This window comes from Camelus ferus, chromosome 17, assembly GCF_009834535.1.
Source record: "Camelus ferus isolate YT-003-E chromosome 17, BCGSAC_Cfer_1.0, whole genome shotgun sequence".
NCBI classification, from domain to species: Eukaryota; Metazoa; Chordata; class Mammalia; order Artiodactyla; family Camelidae; genus Camelus; species Camelus ferus.
Genome location: NC_045712.1, coordinates 33,902,496 through 33,926,221, shown reverse-complemented (window position 1 = coordinate 33,926,221; position 23,726 = coordinate 33,902,496). Strand labels below are relative to the sequence as shown.

The 23,726-nt window shown below is 46.6% G+C and overlaps 1 protein-coding gene and 1 long non-coding RNA gene across 6 annotated transcripts in view; one reads left to right on the top strand and one right to left on the bottom strand.

Moving 5' to 3' along the window:
• Positions 1-23,726, top strand: part of SRGAP3 (SLIT-ROBO Rho GTPase activating protein 3) — a 287,702-nt gene that overhangs the window by 257,144 nt on the left and 6,832 nt on the right. For 3 of the 5 annotated variants that reach the window (XM_032458881.1, XM_032458880.1, XM_032458879.1), the window contains 7 exons: positions 4,292-4,426; positions 6,394-6,499; positions 6,706-6,933; positions 9,739-9,818; positions 17,499-17,679; positions 18,947-19,096; positions 21,042-21,369. In XM_032458881.1, coding sequence (XP_032314772.1) covers positions 4,292-4,426; positions 6,394-6,499; positions 6,706-6,933; positions 9,739-9,818; positions 17,499-17,679; positions 18,947-19,096; positions 21,042-21,369 — 1,208 coding nt within the window. Of the gene's footprint in view, positions 1-4,291; positions 4,427-6,393; positions 6,500-6,705; positions 6,934-9,738; positions 9,819-17,498; positions 17,680-18,946; positions 19,097-21,041; positions 21,370-23,726 lie in introns of those variants that run through there. The other 2 variants (XM_014557208.2, XR_004312261.1) reach the window with 2 other exon arrangements.
• Positions 10,149-17,840, bottom strand: LOC116657218. The gene is made up of 3 exons (XR_004312266.1): positions 17,673-17,840; positions 11,731-11,732; positions 10,149-10,159 (listed from the first exon to the last, which is right to left on the bottom strand). It is a non-coding gene; the product is annotated as an uncharacterized LOC116657218 (long non-coding RNA).

Here is a 23,726-nt window from a genome sequence, read left to right as displayed (position 1 = left end):
TCAGAGGGGCCCCAAGGGCTGCTACTGGGGTAGAAAGGGAAATGGACCTCTCCCTAAATTCAACTAAGACAGCTTTGTTCTATATATTGAGCATCCATGGGAACTTTTTTCTTGAAAAAGGAAAAAAAAGGTTAGAATTCTACTGTAAAGGAAGAAGGGATACAGAAAGGGAGGAAAGGAAGATGATTGATAGGTAGATAGATAGATAGATAGATAGATAGATAGATAGATAGATAATAGACAGGTAAGGCAGGCAGGCAGTCAGATAGAATTGAAAACCACAGGTCAAAGAAGGAGTATCTCCCAGGAATTACAAGACCTGGGACTTGCTGATGTCTGTTTTTGACCACGTGGCAAGTTGTTTCATTTGTTAGAGCCTCAGCTTTCTCGCAAGACAGAGTGATGGTGCTGGAACCATGCCTCCCCATGGTGCTGTTGTCAGGATTAAGAAGAGATCACAAGGACCAGCGTGCTTCCCACTTGAGAAGTGCTGTAACAGTATAGGCAAGAATTTTTTTTTTTAATGTTTTCTCTCTTCTTTCCCCATGAGAAAGTCTTGTAGTGGAAGCATTCTCATCTCCTCCCATGAGAATATCTGAGAGATTACCTGTGGAACACCAGTGCCTGGGCTGCCACATATGGTCGTTCAGGCTGGGCACTGAACAAGGGTGCTCGGTCACGAGGACAGGAGGGAGCTGAACTCGGCTCATGCACTGGAAGCTGCAAGCCCTGGTTCAGGAAGGAAAGGGCTGGGGATGCCTTTCTCTAATTTGCACTAAGTATGTTGGGGCTAGCAGAAGCCCTGGCAGGAAAGCATACTCTCTTCCCATGGGAGTGGAGTAAAGAGATCCCAGTATGAATTTCCAGTTCTCATCTTCATTGCTTGCTAGCCTTGGATTGCTCTGGGCCGTTCTGAGAGGAGGAGGAAGAGAAGCTCATTGCGCAGACCTCTCTCAGTATCTTCAGGGAGCTGTCAGCTTGCTGCCTGCTTCCTTTCACGTCCCCACTGAAACTCCTTCTGGGGAACTGGCTACTCAACCCCCATTAAACTGAACAGAGCTGCTCTCCTGAGATAGCATTTCCCCTGTGCAATTGGCAAACATTGTAAAGACTGACAGCATTCCATGGGCAGGACTATGGAAAGACAGTCTTCTCCTGTGTTGCTGGTAGGGGTACAGCCCCAGGGGAGGAGAATGTGGCTTTTTCTGGTGAAACTATCTGTGTGTTTACCCGGCAATTCCACTTTGAGGAACCTACCACAGAGACGCACCCGCACGAATAGAAAATACATGTACAAGGTTATTTGTTGTGGCAATATTTGTAACAGCAAAAGATGGGAATATCAATCCATTGGAGACTGGTTGACTAAATTATGGTTTATCCATAACATAGAGTACTTTGCAGCCATAAAAAACACACACACACACACAAGGAAGAGCTTTATGGACTGACAATGAAGGATTTCTAGGATTTACTGTTACGAGAAGGAACAAGTCTACGTAGTAGTATAGTGTGCTGCTTACCTTTTGTGTAAGAAATGAGGGAACATAAAAAAAATTGTACACATATATTTGCTTATTTTTGTAGAAAGACAGACAGCAGGACAGACAAATGAAAATAGTGAACTGTGAGGTGTGGGGGGTGGGGGGAAAGGAAAGAAGAGGGCTTCTCTGTGAGCAGCTTTTTATCTGGTTTTGACTCTTGGACCAGGTGGATGCTTTGTATTTCTAAATTGCAATTAAAAAAAAAAAAGGATTTCTAAAAAAATAAAATTGACTCTAAATAGAAGCAAATAAGCTATGCATCAGCCTGACAGCCACGCAGAGAGTAACTTTTGAACATGGGCTCTGGTCATACATTTTTTGACAGCTCTTTTGAGTTCCATACCATGAGGCTCATCCATTTTTAAAGTGTCCATTTTCGTAGTTTCTAGTGTATTTATAGATTTGTGCATCATCACCATAATCTCATTTCAGAAATTTTTCATCATCCCTAAAAAGTACCCTGTACCTACTTGTAGTCATTCCCTACGCCCTCTACACCCCAGCCCCCAGCCCTAGACAACCAGTGATCTACTTTCGGTCCTCTGATCATACGTCTTGAGCCTTTGGTTCTGTTTTTTAGGTCTTACATTCTGAGGACCTAAAGAACAGAAGGAAAAAAGCCCTGCAGAAAAATCTCAGATTTCACGTAGTAGATTTATTGTCAGCGGTAGTATTGCTGTTAAAAATCTGAAACTATTTTATGTATACTGTAGGATAAGGCAGACACATTAAAATATTAATTACTAATATTACTCCGAACAAGATTTTCACTGTAAGAAAAATGAAATGTGAATATAAAATAAATGAGGGTAAAGAAAACCTTGCATCTTAAACGTGAATTGGAAATACTAGTGTGAACTCATGAAAAAAAAAATACAGAGTCTATCTCTCTCCTCTGCAAGAGCCTGGAAATGCTTTATGACACTCCTGCAGTCATAAGCAGACCTAGAGCCTAGATCTTGGTTTCTAAATACCATTCCCTACCCAAAGCAGAGCTCCTTGGGGAGATGTTTGGTTCCAGATCTGGGTCAAGGAAGGTGCATGGTGATCAGGGGCGTCTTTCATGCCAGAAATCAATGAAGTGCTCCATGGAGGTCACATCAAAAGGATGGCCAGATCTGGGGACAGTCTGAGCATCCCAGTGGTAGTGGTGTAGTGGATTATAACACGTTGCATTAAAAGTCCATAAAATATATTACTTAGCCATAAAAAAGAATAAAATAATGCCATTTGCAGCAACATGGATGGACCTAGAGATTATCATATTGAGTGATGTAAGTCAGAGAAAGACAAATATCCAATGATTTCACTTGCCTATGAAATCTAAAAAAAAAAAAATACAAATTCAATTTACAAACCAAAAACAGCCTCACAGACATAGAAAACACTATGGTTACCAACGGGGAAAAAGCCGGGGAGGGATAAATTAGGAGTTTGGGATTAACAGACACACATTACTATGTATAAAATAGGTAAACAGCAAGGACCTACTGTATAGCACAGGGCCTGGATCCAGTTTCTTATAACATATAATGGAAAAGAATCTGAAAAGAAAAAACATATATGTATGTATATGTCTAACTCAATCACTTTGCTGTACACCTGAAACTATCATTGTAAACCAACTACACTTCAATAAATTAAAAAAAAAATTAAAGTCCATAAAAAAAAAAAAGGACGAGGGCAGAGGGAACATGAAGAAAGCTCTTCTTTACGGAATAATGCCAGCTAGTAATTGTAGATCACCATTGTAGTGCTTGTAGATCAGCAAAATGGCATAAAATCACCATTTTGTTGCAAACCCAAGGTAATAACTGGTTTGGACAAAAATTATCATTGGATGCTCAAAGCACCGGGTAAAATACACTGCACATAATGACATGCACATAGATCACTTATTTTTTACAAAAATATTTTGTATTGTACACTTATTATTACAAAGGAGGAAGTACACCTTTACAGTGTAGAGATCGTAACCACCTTAACCTAGTGATCCAACTGAGATTCACCAGTAGCAGGATAGCCTGACTTCACAACATCACCCATGTAGTATTGTCGCCCAGAATATTTAACCGGACTCTAATCATGAGGAAGCAGTCAGAGAAATCTAGATTGTGAGGCATTCTGCAAGGCACTTGGCCTGGGCTCATCAAAAAAGTTAGTATTATGAAAAACTAATGATAAAACATGTTGAGGTCTATTTTACATTCAAAAGACTAAAGAAACAACTGAATGAATTGTGTGAACATGGATTTGATTTTAGCTTTGGGAAAGCTCTATGAAAGACAGGACAATGGGGAGTGTTTGAACGTAGGCTGTCTGTGAGACGGTGCTGTGGAACTGTTGTTAATTTTCTTAGGTGTGGTAATGCTGTGTGGTTATGTAGGGGAATATCTTTATGCTTAGGAGAAGTATAAGGGGAAGTATTTAGCAGTGATGTGTTGTAATGTCTACAAAATACTCTCAGTTGAGCAATAATACATTTAAGTAGAGAAAGAGAGAGAAAGCAAATAGGGCAACATGAGTGTAAGTGAAAGGTGATGGATGTTCATCATTTTAATTATGCAGCATTTCTATAGGTTTGAACAGTTTCAAAATCGGCTGCAGGGGGAACTCTGCACTTGCTCTGCTGGGGAGGCTGTCGCATCTGCTTCTCCGGCTCAGGGTGGGCCAGGTCACCTCTTCTGCCATCTGCATCTACCCTGCCTCCTGACCAAGCTGAATCATCATCTCCCCTTTCCTCTTAGGTGAAGACCCCCTCGTGGATGATCAAAATGAACGAGATATCAATTCAGTTGCTGGTGTTCTCAAACTGTATTTCCGAGGACTGGAAAACCCACTCTTTCCTAAGGAAAGGTTTCAAGATTTGATATCTACTATTAGTAAGTATTTCCCAGGTGGGCTGATCCATTCCTTGACAAATCTTTATTGGAAGTTGCAGTCCAGGCTCATCATGGCACTAAGCACACAGGAGGGATACAGTGAAAGAAGCCGTATGTCTCTTGTCCTCAGAGAACTTAAAACTTTCTTCTGAAAATAACAAGATGGTTTATAATAGAAGGACTGATGGCATGGAACACCTCTGGGAGGTGATGTGAGTAGAGTCTTCCAGGAGGAGTGGGCATAAGGGTCCTGGGAAGGGCTGGGTACACACAGATCAGTGGGACCAGCAGGAGGGCATTGCAGCCAGTACAGGGTGCAAGAGCCAGGAAGGGTAAAATGAAACAGGAAAGGGAAGACCTTGAACGCCTGGCAAGGATTCCAGAGCTTTACTCCTTGGGTAATAGGGAGCCATGGAAGGTTTGGGAATCAGGTCAAGGACATAGAAAACAAGGGAAATAATGAAAATAAGTTGACTGGGGCTTCCTCTGATGTCACTAGCCATCAGAGTCCTTCTTGACTGATATTTCTGTGCATAAAGGCAGGAGTCCAGTCTAGGGGCTGAAGTAAATGCACCTTGACTGTAAGATACCAAAATCAAAGGCAGCCTTTTGGGAATTTTTTTAAAATAAACTTTTAATCATAGAGTATTAGAATGTTAGTATTTTAGAATAAACTCCTTTAAAAAAATAAACTCTTTAATTTAATTTAGTGAAAAGTTACCCCACACCCAGTTTCACTTAGGAATCCTTTTTGCAATGTTCTGAAAGATATTTGCAGCCAGGAAAGTGCCCCAGGAAGTGACAAGAGCCTGGTGAGGCTTGAACCTCTTGTCTGCTTTGTGTCAAAAACCCTTCTCCCCCCGTTCTGCCCACATATTTTAAGTACCTCCGAGGTACACTCCCACTCCATTTGAGAAACGGGACTCTAGATCATCTTCAGATACTTTGAGAAGGGGCGGCAGCTGGGAAATGAAGCAGGCAAGGTTGGTTGAAGCCCCATCCTGAAGGGCCTTGGACACAGAGGGGAAAGGGGAGAAGTTGGGCTTTAGAAGGGGCATGCTGATGGAGTGTGAGGCTGCAGAGTGGAAGGTCTTGGGGAGAAAAACAAATTTTTTTTCTGAAAAAGAAGCCAACATGGGTTTACGCAGCAGCCCTGTAGACGGTCATCATCAGAGCTCTGGGAGCTCACTCTTAGCACCAGCTTTCCCCCCCAGAGAAGAGCCCACAAAGCACGTTTTACTCCTTGGCAAACCCAGTCTGTTTCCCCCAACCCTGGTCTGACTGATAAAAATACCAAAGTTTATGTCTCTAGGGTTGACTGAAAACAGGGGTCCGAGAAGAGAGCTCAAGCATCTGCAGGCTCTTTGACCACACACAGCTCACTCCCGGAGCACCTACTCTGTGCCTGGCCTGTGCTGCAGCTGGTGTTTTTACAGAGTTTAATAAAACCTGGTCCCTGCCCGTGTTCATCAGGACCTGTAGGTTGCAGGTGACAGAAACTTAGCTTACACTGGCTTAGTCCATGAAGGGAAAGGTATTGGCTCACATCCCTGAAAACTTTAGGCCCAGCTGGGCCCAGACCTCACACAACATCTATCAGAATCGGTTCCCTCTGGTTCTGTGCTGACTTCATTCCCAGGCAGGATCTTCTTTCCTGGGGCCCCCTAGCTGCTTCTCCGCCCAGTCTCAAGAGGGAACCTCTCTCTTGGTTTCTGCAGCCCAGAGTCCCAGGGACCAACCCTGATTGGTTCTGATTAGACCATGGACCCCCTCCTGGGCCCGCCCTGTGGCCAGGGGAGTACGATGCTCTGATTGGCCAGGCCGGGGTCCCATTTCAGTCCCAGGAACTGAAAATAGAACCGCCTCCCGCAAACCACATGGACTGATCTCGTAGGTGGGACCCACAGGTGGGGCTACATGGCTCTCTGAGGATGAAAGACGCCCTGAAAAGCCCCTTTGTGTTACAGAACTGGAGAACCCAGCTGAGAGGGTGCACCAGATCCAACAAATCCTCATCACCCTTCCCCGCGTGGTCATCGTGGTCATGAGATACCTCTTCGCTTTCCTTAACCAGTGAGTTGCCTGGCCAGGGGGGCCCCCTCTTTGACTCAGCCCCGGCCTTCTTTGGGAGGGGGTGTCTTGAGGATTTTGCAGGGACAACTCTCTTAAAACAGAGCATGGAAACCTCCTGAACTTGAGTAGAGCAGAGCCCCCAAAGAAAGCGAGCACAGGGAGGACTCACCTTTCCCTGGTGACTTGTGGCCACTCCTCTCTTGTAGCCTCTCGCAGTATAGCGACGAGAACATGATGGATCCCTACAACCTGGCCATCTGCTTCGGGCCCACCCTCATGCACATCCCCGATGGGCAAGACCCTGTGTCCTGCCAGGCACACGTCAACGAAGTCATCAAAACCATCATCATCCATCATGAAGCCATCTTCCCCAGCCCCCGGGAGCTAGAGGGACCCGTGTATGAAAAGTGTATGGCTGGAGGGGAAGAATATTGGTAAGATTCCATTCTTCTTAATGTTATTCTCAGCATCTTTGTTATTGTTGTTGCTGTTGAAGCGGAACAGTAAGAAGCCCTTTGGTTTTCTTACCGCTTTTTAGTCCGTGCTCCCGATTACATTTTTTCATTTAAGCTTTGCAGCAGCCTTGTGCAAGGGACAGCTGCATCAGTCAAGACTCTCTTGGTTTCTGTGGGACAGAAATACAACTTAAACTGGCTCAAGCCAAATGGGAACTTACGTTTAACTAAAACGTCTAGAATTATGGCTTTAGGTATAGCTGGATCCAGGGATTCAACGATTATCATCAGGACCCAGTCCTGTAATCCACAGCCCCCAGCTCTGCTTTCTTCTGCATTGGATTCATTCTCAGGCAGCCTCTCGCTTGGTAGTTTTAAGAGGGCATCTGGTAACTTTAGTTTGGAATCCGTTATCTCAGCATCCCCAGTGGAAAAAGAGCTTCTCCTTCCCAAATGTTTCAACACAAGCCCAAGAGTCATGTCTCCTCCCGAGGCTTGAGTGTGGTGAACTAATCACATTGGTTAGGAGATGCAAGGCTGGCACTGGCCGGGTGAGTTGCAAGCCCATCTCAGGCAGCAGGAGGTTGGATCATCCCGACCTCAACCTCTCGAGCTGAGAGGAGGCTCTCCCTCACCTCGTCCCCTCCCACCTAGGAGTTATCTTTTCTGGGCAAAGCGAACTCACTTTCTTTGCGAGCTCCACAGCAGGCCCACAGTTGCTAGTTGGGCACCTCTGTGTACCTGGTATAACACCGGGCCTTGGGAGAAATGTTTTAGAATCTTAGTAAACTCAGGGCTGACTACCTTCTCCAGGCTAAGACTTTAAAATGTGGTGAAAATAGGACACTTTTTTATAAATGGGGTGAAGACAGAAAATTCAGAACACCAACTGACAGAGACCAAAGGGTTCCTACTCTTTCTTTCTTCTCAATCCAGGACAGCTCACGGCTCTATATTTAGGTATGACCCACACTGCTTCCAGCCAGGTGCCTTATAGGGGAGTTTATCTTTTGATGGTCAAAGCATTCCTGGACTCATGCCTCGCTTTAGTTCTGTGGGCACATTTGGGCAGCTGCTTCAAAGAAGGGAAACGTTCCAGCCTCTTTGTTTCTCTGCAACGCTGCCCCGCATAGAAATATCACAGCTCTCAATCTCATTGGAGGCACCAGGAGCACCTGTTCTGTAACAGAAACATTAAACAGCCAGCGAGCATACTTTCTAGACAAAGAGAAGCTTTTCAGTTTTACACTCTTTGCAGCCATTCCGTTTTCTTTCCTTGCTATAGTACATACAGTTAGTTCTCTGGGAAGGCCCCTGCAGATCGGGGCGTCTTTATCAAAGCACAATGTACAATAGCCTCACTTTTCTTAATCCCATTTGCACCCCACGAGAAAGGAACACTATTAATTACATGGTAATTTTGGAGGTGTTTTCAAAACCAGAAAGGGAGATTTGGCTGAGGGTCTCATCACCCTGGACAACATTCGTTCATTCACCAGATGGTTACTGAGCATCTGTCCTGGGCCAGGCCCTGGGCTAGGAGGCAAGGATGGAACCCAACTGGAATTAACCCCTGACACAGGGAGGAGGAAGTCGGGGCCCTGGAGCCAATGTAGGGGGGTCAGGGAAGTTCTCCTGGAGGAAACAGTAACTTGACTGAGATCTGTGGGATGACCTGGGGTCAGCCAGGTGAGAGCGGGCAAAGAATGTGCTAGGCCTAGAGTAGGTGACAAAACCAAAAGCGTTTCTGAATGACTGGAATGCTGCGTGTGACGAGGGGGCGGTGAGGGTGGAGGCTCTGCAGGTTATGAACTGTCTTAAAGAAGACTTTGTGCAGAGTCTGGACCTTATTGGGGAGAATTTTTCAGATAAAATCCATATTCCTTTAAATGGTTTCATAGATGTCACTTCCTCCGAGAAGCCTTCCCTGACCACCCTGCATAGATCTCCTCTGCTGTTCTTGTCTCTGCTCATTTGCATAATGCATTTCAACTTGCAGCAGTTTTACTTCCAAGCCCATGAGGACAGGGTCTGTGTCCACCTTACCCATCAGTGTGTCCCTCCCACCTAGTGTTGAGCCTGGCATATATTAGGACTCAGTCAATGACTTGATAAAAAATGGACCCACTGACGATGTGAATGAACCCTGGCCTCAAGAAGCTTAGAATCCAGTGAGGGGCAGTGGCTGGTGAAATTACCCCTGTGCATTAATGACTGAACTTGTTGGGCCTGGACTCACTTTACCCTCAAGCCCATCATGGTTGCTAGCCTGCTCACCGCTGGGCTGATGTGGATTTGCACACAGCACCACATGGCAGCCCTGAGGAACCCACTTTGGGGGAGCTTCACCTACCTTGCTGGGTGTGTCACCTCCGCTGTAAGACAGGGAGCCAAGGTAGATGGATAATTCTCAGTACTTTCAGAGTTCCCTTCTGTTCTGGCCTGTGGTCCTTCCGAGGATAAATGCCAGGGTTTTACACAGTCTTCTAGGTCTTAGAGAAAACTTAACCATTGACAACTTTTACCAAGAAAGCAGCCCAGCAAATTCCAGGCCCAGGGGCAGATGGGTGAGGTTATTCAGGGAAGCTTCTGATGGACGAGGGGGCTGGGAGTGGTTTCCTGTTTGGGAGTCTGTGGGTGGTCCTATGGAAAAGATGGGATGAAGTGGGCCTGGCTGCTCTGGGTCAAGGCCCAGAGGTGGGCTGGGCCAGCGCTTATGGGAGGCTGAGGGCCGTGTGAGGGTACAAAGCCCCCCAAGAGTCCCCTCCCTGTGTTTCTTTGCAGTGACAGCCCACACAGCGAGCCAGGGACCATTGATGAGGTTGACCACGACAATGGCACTGAGCCTCACACCAGTGATGAAGGTGAGTGACGGGGAATCACAGCGCCTCCCCCCAACCCCTGCCCTCAGGATCATACAGTAGTTCTGTGTCTAATCGTTTAAGGAACTGCCAGAGTGCTTTCCAAAGTGACTGCAACATTTTATATTACCACCAGCAGTGTACGAGTGTTCCAGCTTCTCCACATCCCTGTCAACACTTAATATTATCTGACTTTTTGATTTTAGCCATCCCATAGAGGGTGTGAAGTAGTAGGTCACTGAGGTCTTGATTTGCATTTCTCTTATGACTAATGATGCTCAGCACCTTTCTACGTGCTTATTGGTCATTAGTATATCTTCGTTAGAGAAATGTCTCTTCAGATCCTTTGCCCATTGTAAAGTTTGGTTGTTTGTCTTTATTATGAGTTGTAAGAGCTCTTTCTGTATTCCACATATAAGTCCCTTATCAGATATATGACTCACAAACATATTCTGTGGTTTATCTTTTCATTTTCTTGATGGTGTCCTTTGAGGTGGAAAAATTGTTTAATTTCGATGAAATCGATGTCATCAATTTTTCCTTTTGTTGCTCGTGTTTTTGGTGTTAAATCTAAGAATTCTTTGCCAAATTCAAGTTCATGAAGATTTACCCTGTGTTTTCTTCTAAGAGTTTTAGGTTTTGTGTGTAGATAACCCTTTTTGATTCAGTTTGAGTTAATTTTTGTATATGGTGTGAAGTAATGGTTCAACTTCGTTCTGTTGTGTGTGGCTACGTCCCAGCACCATAAACTGAAAATAGTATTCTCGACCCCGTTGAATGGTCTTGGTTCCCTTGCAAAAGATCAGTTGCCCCTAGATGTATGGGTTTATTTCTGAACTTCCAGTTCTGTTCCTCTGATCTCCATGTGTATCCTTGTGCCAGTACAACATTGTCTTCATTACTGTTGCCTTGTAGTACGTTTTGAAATAGACAAGTGTGAGTCTCTGAACTTTGTTCTTTTTCAAGACTTTTTTTTGGCTATACTGGCTTCTTTGCAATTCCATATGAATTTTAGAATCAGCTTGTCAATTTCTGCAAAGAAGTCAGGTGGGATTCTGACAGGGACTGCGTTGAATATATAGATCAATTTGGGACTATTGTCATCTTAATAGTGTTATGTCTTCTGATCCCTGAACATGGGATGTTTTCCAGTTTTTTATATCTTATTTCATTTCTTTCAACAATAATTTGTAGTTTTCAGAATATGAATTTTGCACTTCTTTTGTTAGATTTATTCCTTAGTATTTTATTCTTTTTGAAGCTAATGTAAATTGAATTGTTTTCTTAATTTCATTTTCAAATTGTTCATTACAAGTGTATATAAATACAATTGATTCTAATATATTGCTCCTGTATCCTGCGACTTGGCTGAACTTGTTCATTCAAATAGTTTTTAGTGAATTCTTCATGGTTTTCTATATACAGATCCTAGCACCTTGAATAGACATCATTTTACTTCTTCTTTTCCAATTTGGGTGTTTTTTATTTCTTTCCCTTGCCAAATTTCCCCGGCTAGAACCACCAGTACAGTGTTGGTTAGAAGTGATGAGAACGGGCATCTTGTCTTGCTCCTGATCTTAGGGGGAAAGCCTCCAGACTTTCACCACTAACACGGTGTTAGCTGTAGGTTTGTCCTAGACGCCGTTTATCAGGTTGAGGAAGATCCCTCCTAGTCCCAGTTTTCTGAATGTTTTTATCATGCTAGATTTTTGTCCAATGTTCTATCTTCATCTATTGAGACAATAATGTGATTTTTTTTGTTTTTTTATTCTATTGATTGATATATTAAAATATCAAGAGGGCTTTATTAATAATACCTGGTGGGAATGTAAATTCGTGCAGCCACTGTGGAAAACAGTATAGAAGGTCCTCAGAAAACTAAATATAGACTTGCCACATGATGCAACAATCCCACTCCTGGGCATGTATCTGGAGAAAACTCTAATTCAAAAAGATACATGCACCCCAGTGTCCATAGCAGCACTACTTACAGTAGCCAAGACATGGAAGCAACCTAAATGTCCATTGACAGATGACTGAATAAAGAAGATGTGGTGTATATATATATACAATGGAATACCACTTAGCCTTTAAAAAAATGAAATAGTGCCATTTGCAGCAACATGGATGGTCCTAGAGATTATCCTACTAAGTGAAGTAAGTCAGACAAAGACAAATATCATATGATGTCAGTTATATGTGGAATCTAAAATATGATACAAATGAACTTATTTATAAAACAGAAATAGACTCACAGATATAGAAAACAAATTTATGGTTACCAAAGGGGAAAGGAGTTGAGGGAGAGAGAAATTAGGAGTTTGGGATTAGCAGATAGAAACTACCATATATAAAATAGGTAAACAATAGTCCTACTGTGTAGCACAGGGAAGTATATTCAATATCTTGTAATAAGCCATAATGAAAAGAATATGAAAATATATGTATATATATAATTGAACCACTTTGCTGTACATGAGAAAGTAGCACAACATTGTAAATCAACTATACTTCAGTTTAAAAAAATAATGATACCTGGGACCTGGGCTTAGGTCTCAGCTCATCACTCTCTGCATGTGACTCGCCCCTTGTGTGACACATCATTTCAACTCAGCCTCGGTTTCCTCACCTGTCAAATGAGGACAGTGTGCAGATACTGTTCGGAGGATATCACTTCCATGTGATAATATAAGTAGAAACTGTAGCACATAGTAAAAGCCCAATTTGTTCATGCAAGTAACAAATATGTATTGAGCACCGTCTCATCCCAGGAACTGTTCTAAAAGTGGGAAGACAGCAGGAAATAAAATAAAATCCCGATCTAATGGAGCTGACATTTTAGTAGGAAAGATCAGCGCAACAAAGTATAAAAACTACCCATTTGTGCACACACACACACACACTCACACACACGGAAGTTCAGCTTGTGATGAAAGCTATGAAGAAGAATAAAACAAGAGAAGATGTTAGAGTGATTTGAAGTTGGTGCTTTGGTAGTTAGTTGAGGGTGTTCAGGAAAGGCCTTGCTGAGGCATTGACGTTTGAGTACAGGCCTGAATGAAATGAGAAGATGACTCACAGTAGTCAATAAATATTTGTGGAATGAGAATGAATGTGAATGTCTGGGAGGAAGGATCCCAGGGAGAGGCAATAGTAAGTGCAAAGGCCCAGAGGCAGGAAAAAAGCTTGGCATGTTTCAAAAGCATCAAGAAGGCTCTATGAATACTTATGCTATAGTGTTTAGGGATAAAGTGTACTGATGTCTGCAACTTACTTTAAAATTCATTAAAAAATTAGATGGATGGATAGAAGGATGGATGGATATGTGATAAAGCTAGCACAGTAAAATGTTAACAGTAGAATTTAGATGATAGGTATGCGCATGTTCACTGTAAAATTTTTTCAACTTTACTTTGTCTTTGAAAGATGTCATAATACAGTGTTGGAGGAGAAACATCAAGAGGATGAGTGAGGCTGCAGAAGACTGAGTGAGGGCGAGGGCGGTAGGAGGCCAGGCCGCCTGGTCTCCAGGGCCCAGGGCACTGAGGGCCTCATGAACCTTGAAAAGACACTTGGGTTTTGTTCTAAGCCCAACAGGAAGCCTTCAGGGGATTTGCACAAGACAGTTTTAAAAGATCCCTCTGGCTTCTGAGGGAAGAAATGACTCTACCAAGCAAGAATGAATGCAAGGTGGCCAGGTAGAGGGGCAGCGGTGGTCTGGACTGGGGTGGGGGTGGCAGTGGAGGTGGTGAGGCTGGTCAGATTCAGGAGACAATTTGAAGTAGTTGCTGATGGATTAGGTACGTGATGCCCCAAAGCGAGGCTTTGGCCTGAGGGGGCGGTGAAGGGTGGCTGGGTTCCTAAGATGGGGGAGATGAGGGAGTTAAGTCAGTTTGAGGAGGGGTGTGGGAGGGAGTGGTAAGGGGGAGCATTACGTGTTCTCTTTTGGGTGTGATAAACCCAAATAACAGACTTCCTAATAAATGGTAGCTGTTATCACTGTGTCTCCCACCCACGCTTGTGGAGTGACATCTGCAAACAAACAGCTCTCTCGCAGCTTGTGGCCAGCTCTGCTCCTCCTGCTTTCTTCTCTTCTCCCCCTTAAATGTTGCACTTTTCCTCGCTCCTCCAGATCACTACCAGTGACAGCTGGAGCCTCTGGAGCCCGGAGCCTCTGGAGCCCGGAGAGGCAGCCCCTCATGCTCCTCCCAGCACAAGCATCTCTACTGGGTTGGCTCCTTCAGCATTTCTGGGGGCCAGGCTCACAGGAAGCCCCTGGGGTCAAACCCAAGAGTGCACAGCCCTCGGGGTTCAGCTCCTGGTCTTGCAGACCCTCCGGCCTTTTTGTCTCTGTAGTGAGGCAGACAGACAGGTTACCCGGTGGTGCTAACACATGGCTGGCGTGAGATTCAAGGATGCAGCAGAAAGAAGGATGGAGAGCCCTCCATTTTACTGAGAAGGTGACTCTGAGTCAAGGTCTGAGTTTACTTGACCCATTTCACTGTGCTGTCACTTTGCATCAACTGTGTCAGAATAACATTTGAAGACATTTTTCAGGGAGCCAGCTAGGGAAAGCTGACTTAACTGTCTGAGGCCCGCTCCCTGCAGAAAGCTGCCCCGGGCACTGAGGACTGGGTCCATCCAAAGTCCCCTGCGTCTCACCGGCACCTGCACAGTCTACCTGAGCCAGCCGCTTACAAAGGGGAGCCCTAATGTGCGTGGGTGGGGTGGGGTTAACGGGGAGAGATTTCCATGCTGCCTGGGGCCCTTAGGAGCCATTAGCTCTGGTAGCAACACCTCTCATCTGAAGCTGACTGTGTGCCGGGCACCGTTACAGGCGCTTCGTGTGTAGTAACTCATTTCATCCTGTAAGGTAAGGACTGTTCTTATCAACCCCATTTTACAGAGGAAACTGAGGCTTAGAAAGGCAAACTAAGTTGTTCAAGGCCACACAGCTAAAAAATGGCAAAGCCAGGTATCCTGGGCTTAGCTCCGTGATGGACGGGTGGATGGACGGACAGACAGAATCAAGATGATCCATGAGGACTGAAACAGAGAGAGTCCTGTGGATGCTCAGTACCGGGAAGGTATCTGCAGGCTAGCGAGAGCAGGGGCCGCCTTTGTTACTCTTTGGTTTATTAGAATTTAATTGATCTATCTGTGTAGGTATATATATATATATATATATAATATATGTATCTTAATGTTGAACATCTTTGTGTTTGCTTTAAAATACAAATACATTAACACTTATACACAATCCACTTTCTAACAAGTATGGGCACCTCTTAGGATACAAGCTATAACCCAGGTGAAATAAATCGTAGGCAGAATCTGCTGCTCCCTCAAAAGTAGTCTCCTCCCCAGACATCACTGGCTGTATGGTCTTGAGCAAACCACTTACACTGTCTGCAGCTCGGATTTCTTGTCTAGCTTTACCCCGTAAGCTAAAGCCGTGGTAATTATAATCATAATCACAAGAGCCGCTATCAACTGAAACCTAATGTATTATATGTCTGTGCTATACTGAGCGCTCATGCATTCTCTCTTTTTTTAGTGTATTAAAGTATAGATATAATTGATACAATTATGTCTCCTTATTTTGATATAATTGGTATATAATTATTTATTAGTGTCAAGTGTACAGCGTAATGATTTGATACATGGATATTTTATGAAATGATCACAGTAAGTGTGGTTAACATCCATCACTACACATAGTTACATATTTTTCCTTGTGATGAGAACTTTTAAGACCTACTCTCTTAGTAAGTTTCAAATATACAATGCAGTATTTTTAACTATAGTCATCATGCTGTATTTTATATCCTGTGAGCCATTTATCTTATAACTGGAAGTTTGTACCCTTTGACTCCCTTCACCCATTTGGCTCACCCACACCTCTGGCAACCACCAGTCTGTTCTTTGTATCTATGAGTTTGGTTTGTTTTTTATTTTAGATTCCACATGTAAGTGAGATCATACAGTATTTGTCTTCCTCTGTCTGGCTTGTTTCACTTAACACAGTGCCCTCAAGGTCCATCCATGTTGTTGCAAATGGCAGATTTCCTTCCTTTTTTATGGCTGAATAATTTTCCATTGTTTATACACACCAGTCTTCTTTATTCAGTCATCTGTCAATGGACACTTAGGTTGTTTCCATGTCTTGGCTATTGTAGGTAATGTTGCAGTGAACATGGGGTCACAGATATTATTTGAAGTTAGTGTTTTCATTTCCTGTGGATAAGTACCCAGGAGTGGGATTGGTGGATCATATGGTAGTACTATTTTTAATTTTTTGAGGAACCTCCGTACTGTTTTCCATATTGGCTGCACCAATTTCCATTCCCATCAGCAGTGCACAAGGGTTGCCTTTTTCCACATCCTTGCCAACACTTGTTATTTCTTGTCTTTCAGATAATAGCCATTCTAACAGGTGTGAGGCACTATCTCATTGTAGTTTTGATTTGCATTTTCCTGATGATTGACGATGCTGAGCATCTTTTCATGGACCTGTTGGCCATCTGTATGTCTTCTTTCATGCATTATCTTTTAATCTTCCTAAAAGGCAACTGAAGCTTAAGAAGTTATGTGACCTGCCTGAGGTCACACAAACAAGACGTGACAGAACTGGGCAGTAGGGGTGTCCCAAGGGCAAGAGCCATGTTCTCACTGCTTAACCCAGGCAACACCTATCACTGACCAGAGAAGAATAAAGGTTTGTTGGGCACACATGTGTGTGCAAAGAGAGGGGCTTGAGCGGTGCCCCAATAAGATTTCTCCCTCCCCCAAAATTAAGTTTTTGGATGAGTGTGTTAACTCAGGCTGCCATAACAGAAACCACAGCCCGAGGGGCTTAAACAACAGAAATGTATTTCCTCCAAGTCTGGGAGGCTAGAAGTCCAAGATCCAGATGCCATTAGAGCTGGTTTCTGCTGAAGCGTCTCTTCCTGGCTTGTAGACAGCTGCCTTCTTGCTGTGTCCTCACGTGGCCTTTCCTCTGTGCCCGGGCAAAGAGAGCAAGAGGGATCTCTGACATCTCTTTGTCGTCTGAGGGACACCCGATCCGTCAGATTAGGGTCCTACCCTTATGACCTCATTTAACTTTAATTACTTCTTAAACACCTTATCTCCAAATACTGTTACATTGAGGGTTAGGGTTACAACATTTGGATCTTGAGGGAGACAATTCAGTCTATAAAAAGAGCTTTTAAGAGTTTTGGAAACCCTTAAAAATTGTGTAGAACATTTTACCTGGATGGGAATCCACACAAAATCTGTTTGATCTCCCAAAAGGTAAGAACCACTGACAGTATTATGAGTGAACAAAGAGGGAGAGGGTTCATGGAAAAATGGAAACAGAGCTGGTATTGAGGGGCAGAAAAAAATTTCTTACAATATTGTTTTAATAAGTGTTAAAAAGTGGAGAAAAAGAGGGGCAGTGGGAAGTAAGGATATGGTATGTCAGCCCCTCAGAAACACTTTTGGAAGTTAGATGGCCTACCTGAGGTCACAGCGTGGAGAGTGGGTCTGAGGCTAGGACCTACTATTCTGAGCCCCAGCCCACGTTTTCACCAGGCTTGCTGCCTGTGCTGCCCCGTAGAAGCCACGGCCACCTGAGCAAGGCTCCTGGCAGCCCTTCTACTGACCTCATGGCTTCTCTTCCCCTTGCTTTCCTTCTAGAAGTGGAGCAGATTGAGGCCATCGCCAAGTTTGACTACGTGGGGCGGTCCCCACGTGAGCTGTCCTTCAAGAAGGGGGCCTCACTGCTACTGTACCATCGTGCCTCAGAGGACTGGTGGGAGGGTCGTCACAATGGCGTGGACGGACTCATCCCACATCAGTACATAGTCGTACAGGACATGTGAGTGGGAGCTGGGACTTTCTGGGAAGAATGCTGTAATTGATTAGTGATGTCTGCAATGGGCATAGGGACTGGGGTACTGGATTGTATGCCAGTGATTTGCTCTCCCTGGTATGATACACTTGGTCTTCTGCAAGAATGGACTATGTCTAACCTTCCTTTGAATGGTGATCCACTTAACAAATAAGCAAACTGCTCATCCTTCAGAGTACAGTGTTTGGTGCCCTTGGCCCACCGTCCTGACCCACCAGACAGCCTCCAGGGCATTTATCACCCTCTGTGGTTCTCAGCATCCAGTGGATCTGGCCACATACCTCCGCCTTCCTGGGCCTTCCCTGTAGCCAGTGGCCAGCCTACTGCCCTCTTAACTGGCCACCATTCTGTTCCCCTGAGGTGACTCAGGGGAGGGGCAGAAGCAGTCATTCCTCATTTCCAGTTAAGAGGGCACTATTTTTAAAAATACAGTTTTAGGCATTTAAAAAAGCCTTCCATCCCAAATACCTAGCTCCACCACACAGCCCAGAAAGCCTACACGTTCCATTCTTTGAAAGCCACGGAAGTTTCCTGCACACACCCCCTCCAAGCTCCAGTCAGGCTCAGGTAGAGCTAATGTACCAGGGAAGCAGCCACCAAGCTGGGCCTCGAGGGCAGGGGTCAGATGCATGTGTTTTGATGGCAGAGGGTTCGGTCTGGGGCCAGAGAAAAGTCCAGGGCAGGGCAAACAACAAGGGGACCCAAGGCAGCCCTCTGACATCCCCAGGCCTCCAAAGGCAGGGACAGGCCACTGGAAGGAAGAGGGCATGAGAGGAGGCGGGCAGGGCACCCCAACAAGCTTGAGCCTCCTCGCACCTGTCCAAGGCCTGGGGTGGGGGGACGGGGGATGGGGGACCAGGAAGGGATGGAGGCACCTTCCTCCACCCTCGCATAGCCCTAAAGTGCTTCTGTGGAGTCACCAGACTCAGCGCCCAGTGCTCTGGTTTGTGGTGGCAGGGTGGCCTTCCCCATTTCTTGTCCCAGCCTAGAGCACCTGAGAGAGAGGAGCTTAGACAAGGGGAAGGAGCAGGTAGGCGTGGGGCGGCGCCACAGAGGGTCTCCTGCTGGAGAAGCTGACAGGCGTGGTAGGAAGGCGCGGAGTGGGAGGTGGCTCAGACCCAGCTGCATCGTAAACTAACCACGACATATGTGTTGATGCAGCCCCTGGGGTCTCGGCACATCCTGGGTTCTCTGGAGCAAGGTGCTTCCAGTTCACATCTGTCCTTCTCCCCAGGGATGATGCCTTCTCCGACAGCCTGAGCCAAAAGGCTGACAGCGAGGCCAGCAGTGGGCCACTGCTGGATGACAAGGCCTCCTCCAAGAACGACCTTCAGTCGCCCACGGAGCACATCTCGGATTACGGCTTTGGTGGGGTGATGGGCCGGTAGGAAACGCGGATTCATTCTCCCCTGCCTGTGCCATGCCCGTTCTTGTCTGATCGGGGAGAAGCAAGCGGGCAGTGGGGAGAGGGAGGCTGTCGTGGACCCTTGTCTCCCAAAAGATGTGATGCCAGGCACACCTGGTGGGCTGGCTGGAACAGGCCTAGGAATGCCAAGTGCGAACCCATCCAGCTTGGGGCGAGGGTGGAGGAGGAGGAGGAAAGACATACATTGGCAACCAGTGCTTCTTTCAAATAATAACAAATGGGGGAGAGAGTTACAAACTGGCAAGTATTTTTCCTCTCTCTCTCTCCAGTTCTTACACCTCCTCCCCAGTTTCTGTTGAAGACCTAAGTTGTTATATTTAAAAATGTAAAGCTCACTTACTCCCTGAAGTGCACTGCATCAACAAGTCTCACACCCACTCGTGTGGGGGGAAATTGACACTCAGCTCCACCCCCATGCGTGGTGGGAGCCTGCTTGCCAATTTCATGCTCGGGTGCGTGGGCGGGGCCGTGTCGGGTGACCTTCCTTCCAGGTGAGGCGCTGGGCTCCTCGCTGTGTGTCCAGGTATAGTCCAAAGCCTGTGGTGGTTTAAATATATATCAGAAAAAGAGAAGAAAAGACAACCTGGCAGTTTCTCACTGCTTTCTTAATCAGATCCTCAGAATGTCTTACTCTCTGTTTTCTTTGGTGAAGAGGTCATGGGGTCAACCCACTCACATGGGTACTTGAGGACAGAGAAATCAGCCGCAGAAGGAACACACGTCTATGAGTTTATTTCAGCCGAAGTCCCAGGGCCTCTTTTCAGCACATCCCATAGAGTTCAGGGTGCTGTGACAGGTGCTGGAACTGCGGGGAGGGGGACAGTTGGGTGGGCAGGTGACAGAGACACAGACCTTCACTTCCCCGGGGGCCGGACCCTCTCCTGCTCCCGTTTCCCTCTCCCGCTCTCCTCCCTCATCCACCTTCCTCTTGTTCTTTCTTTCTCAGCACTCTTCCTGTTCCACACCTGTGCTTTGGTCCTGTCGGGGTGCCCACAGGCAGTGCTTGGCTTGGCTGGTGGCACTAGGATGCGAAGCAGCACTGACCACACTGAGCTTAGTCCCAATCACAGTCCACCCCCGCACTCTGCCCCCCTCCCATCCCCTCGCCACGTCAGCCTGCCCTCCCCTCACTAGTGCCTTAGAGGCTTTGGTGATTTCCCAGGATGCCGCGAAGCTTCCTGCGGGAAGAACCTCCTCAGAGTGCCTTCCCACTGAACCTCCCTCAAAGGCTGGCAGGGAATGTTATGCCCATTTAGCAGATTAATAAAGTGGGTCTGAAGGAGGTCGCAGAAAAGTCTGACAGAGACAGGACAAGGACTCGCCCTCCTCACAGAGACTCTAGTCCCCTTTTCACTCCATCACAGCCTCCCTGCGGGTGAAAGGTATCCAAATGCATGAAAGACGTTACAGTGATGCCATTTTTACTCTTCATGACTAGTTTTCCAAGATCTGGAAAAGCCTCATAGACAGCCCTTAGGGGAGGTGGGGGGAGGGTGACAACACTGGACTGTGTTCAGTTCCTAGGGGGGCCCCTCCTGTGTTTGCTGGGAGCTGGTAACTTTTTGGTACAGTCAAGCCTCAATGCTTCAGACCAGTTAGAAGCCCTTTGGAATCATGGAAATGTCTAAACCGCTTAAAACACACCATGAGCCTAACTAACCATCACCAAAACATTCCCAGGTTGAAATCCTCTTGGCCCTGACCTAGTGTAGACAAGATTCATTTGTGATTAGCACTGGCACCGTCTAAACTTGGAAGCAGGATGAGTCTGGCTGAATGAGGCTTCACTATACCTGCCCACTAGATTAGTGTGTAGTGCATGGCCCGCAGGTGGGCTGACCTGTTTTGACACTGGCTGGGGTTGACCTCTGCCCCATGTCCCTGCCCCCTGGCTCCTTTGCAGAGTGCGGTTACGATCAGACGGAGCGGCCATCCCCAGGCGCCGAAGCGGGGGTGACACACACAGCCCGCCCCGGGGCCTGGGCCCCAGCATAGACACGCCACCCCGGGCTGCTGCCTGCCCCAGCAGCCCCCACAAAATCCCCCTCACCCGGGGGAGGATCGAGAGCCCCGAGAAGCGGAGAATGGCGACGTTCGGGAGTGCTGGCAGCATCAACTACCCTGACAAGAAGGCGCTCTCTGAAGGGCACTCCGTGAGGTCAACGTGCGGCTCCACCAGGCACAGCAGCCTGGGGGACCACAAGTCCCTGGAGGCCGAGGCCCTGGCAGAAGTAAGGGCCAGTGGGGAGGCAGGCTGCACCCGCCGACACCCCCAGAGGGACAGCGGGTGGGCATCTGCAGACTGGGGAGCCACTTCGCCCTTCACCCTGGGCCCAGGCTAAGCCAGAACATAACACAGGTCATGAGCTGGCTTCCATCCCCTTGCTGGCCTCCCTGTGGGAGCAGGAGCTGGTTGGGGGCAGCTGCTGGCCAGGGGTCCTGTAAAGACTGAAGACCCCAGTCTCCAGGGCTGGAGGGGAGATTCCTGGACGAGGGGGACGTGGTAATGACAGGTGCCTTCCCCAGATGGCAAGATGGTACTCATCATTTGTTCATTCACTCATCTTTTCATTCATACATTTGTTCATTGACATACTGATAGAGCATCTGTTGTGTGACAGTCACTGGCCGGCACAGAGGGTACCGTGATCACCTAAACGGACCTAGGCCCTGCCCACATGGCCCTTTGGGTTTAGGGAAGAGAGAGAGATCAACCAGGAACGCACACAGCTGGGAATGGCACTGGGTCAGGTGTCTTGAAGGAGTGGGACATGGCATACTGAGAGCCTGGAATGTGGGGGTTGCTTCTAGGCTGGGAGAGACGTCCCCGGGGAGGGTAGTCCCTGAGATCCAGAGGGGAAGCAGGACTAAACTGCTGAAGCCGGAAGTGAAGAATGCGCTAGGCTCTTCCACAGCGCTTAGAGAAGCCTGTGCGATCTCTACACTTGCCAAACAAAGCAAGCAAACTTGTTTAAGAGATTATTATGAAACAGTTTGTTTAAACTGTCTAATAATTTGCGTAACTGCTTTCATGTGTTTTTGACATCCTATCATAGTTCAGAAGTTTCCATTTTTCTAGAATTTGGCAGGATGCCTCTTAATGCACCCCCTTCCCAATGTTTTCAGAACCTTGCAGGCTGAGAGAATTGTATTGTGAAGAGTGGCAATGCATCCTTGTTCACAAGGGGAAGGGAAAGTTGTGAGCTTGGGGGCTATGTTCTAGAGGAGTCAAGGTGGGGTTCCCAGGGGGTACCAACACAGAGGCGCTCACCCAGCAAGGAGAACTCACCTCGGGATCTAGCCGGGCCCCACGTCCTGCTGCCCACTCCCAAGGGATCAGCACCTTAGCGTGGGTCCAGCAGAGGAGCCAGGCAACCTGCTGGCCCCTCATTCTTGAAGGCCATCCTCTTGGGAAGCATAACCCTAGCATCCTCCATCACCTGGAAGCTCTTCCGAGGTCCATGATGGGGAGAGGGCTACCTGGGCCCTGGCCTGGAGCCCTTTACACAGGAAATCAAATGCCGTCTAGGCCAGTGTTTCCAAAGTAGCTCCCACAGCAGAAGAGTTCCATGGGATGTTAATAATTGAAGGGGAAAACGTGCTCTGTGGTCAAGAAAGTTTGGGGAATGCTGGTCTGACAAAGTTGAATGGCTTGTCTGCAACATTTTTAAGAATTATTCAATATGTCAGTGTGCACTGTGAATCTTCAAGAAAGAGAGCAGGGCACACCCGTCTCCCAGACTTCTTTGACCTTTAGTCACAGAGCATTTTGCCGGACTGGCCTTCATTTGGGGGATGCTGTGCTCATGTTCCATTTGCCGATGTATCCGCACACTGTGATAACTGCCATTCAAGAGCTGCTTTCATGGACAGAAGCAAAATAGCAAAGCAGGGGAAACTATATGTGACTAGCCAGGGGGACCCTGACGGCCTCCAGCCTGTTCCGCACTGGCTCCAATGAGCACTTGACTGCGGGTCCGGATGGGAACTGTGGCATGGGGAACCCCAGTAGTAGATGGAGGTACCTGAAATTCTCTGGTCTCAAAATATCCTTTAGGATTTAGATTTGAACCCAGTTAAAGAGGCTGTTTGGGTATCTTGCAGCACTGCCATCCAATGTGGGAAGATCTCATGTGGGAGGAAGTGAAAAGTGACCCCTTTCTCGGCTGTCCGTCCTCCCTAGCACCTCTCTGCAGCTCCACTCTGGAGATCACAGCAGCATCTCTCAGACTAACACCAGGCTCATGCCTAAACAACTCAGCTGACCTTTCTCTGAGCTCTCTTTCCGGCTCACTCTTTTCGAGGGATGAGTGATGGGGGTGGAGGGGCAATGATTATATTTTTTTATTAGTTTTGCCTTCTGGCTCACGCCAGAGTAAAGCCAACAGAGTAGTGATGTCAGTGGGGACTTAATTTAAGCAGATGGGTGTGGAAAGCGGGCTTTATCACTGCAGGGTTGGGATATAGCGAAGGTGGGGAGAGGACGGCCATCTCCCCCATCATGCAGAAACCCCCCACATCTGCTCCTGTGGATAAAGGCACAAACAGCCTTTTCTTAAAGTAGACAATGTTACGGGCAAAGGAGAAA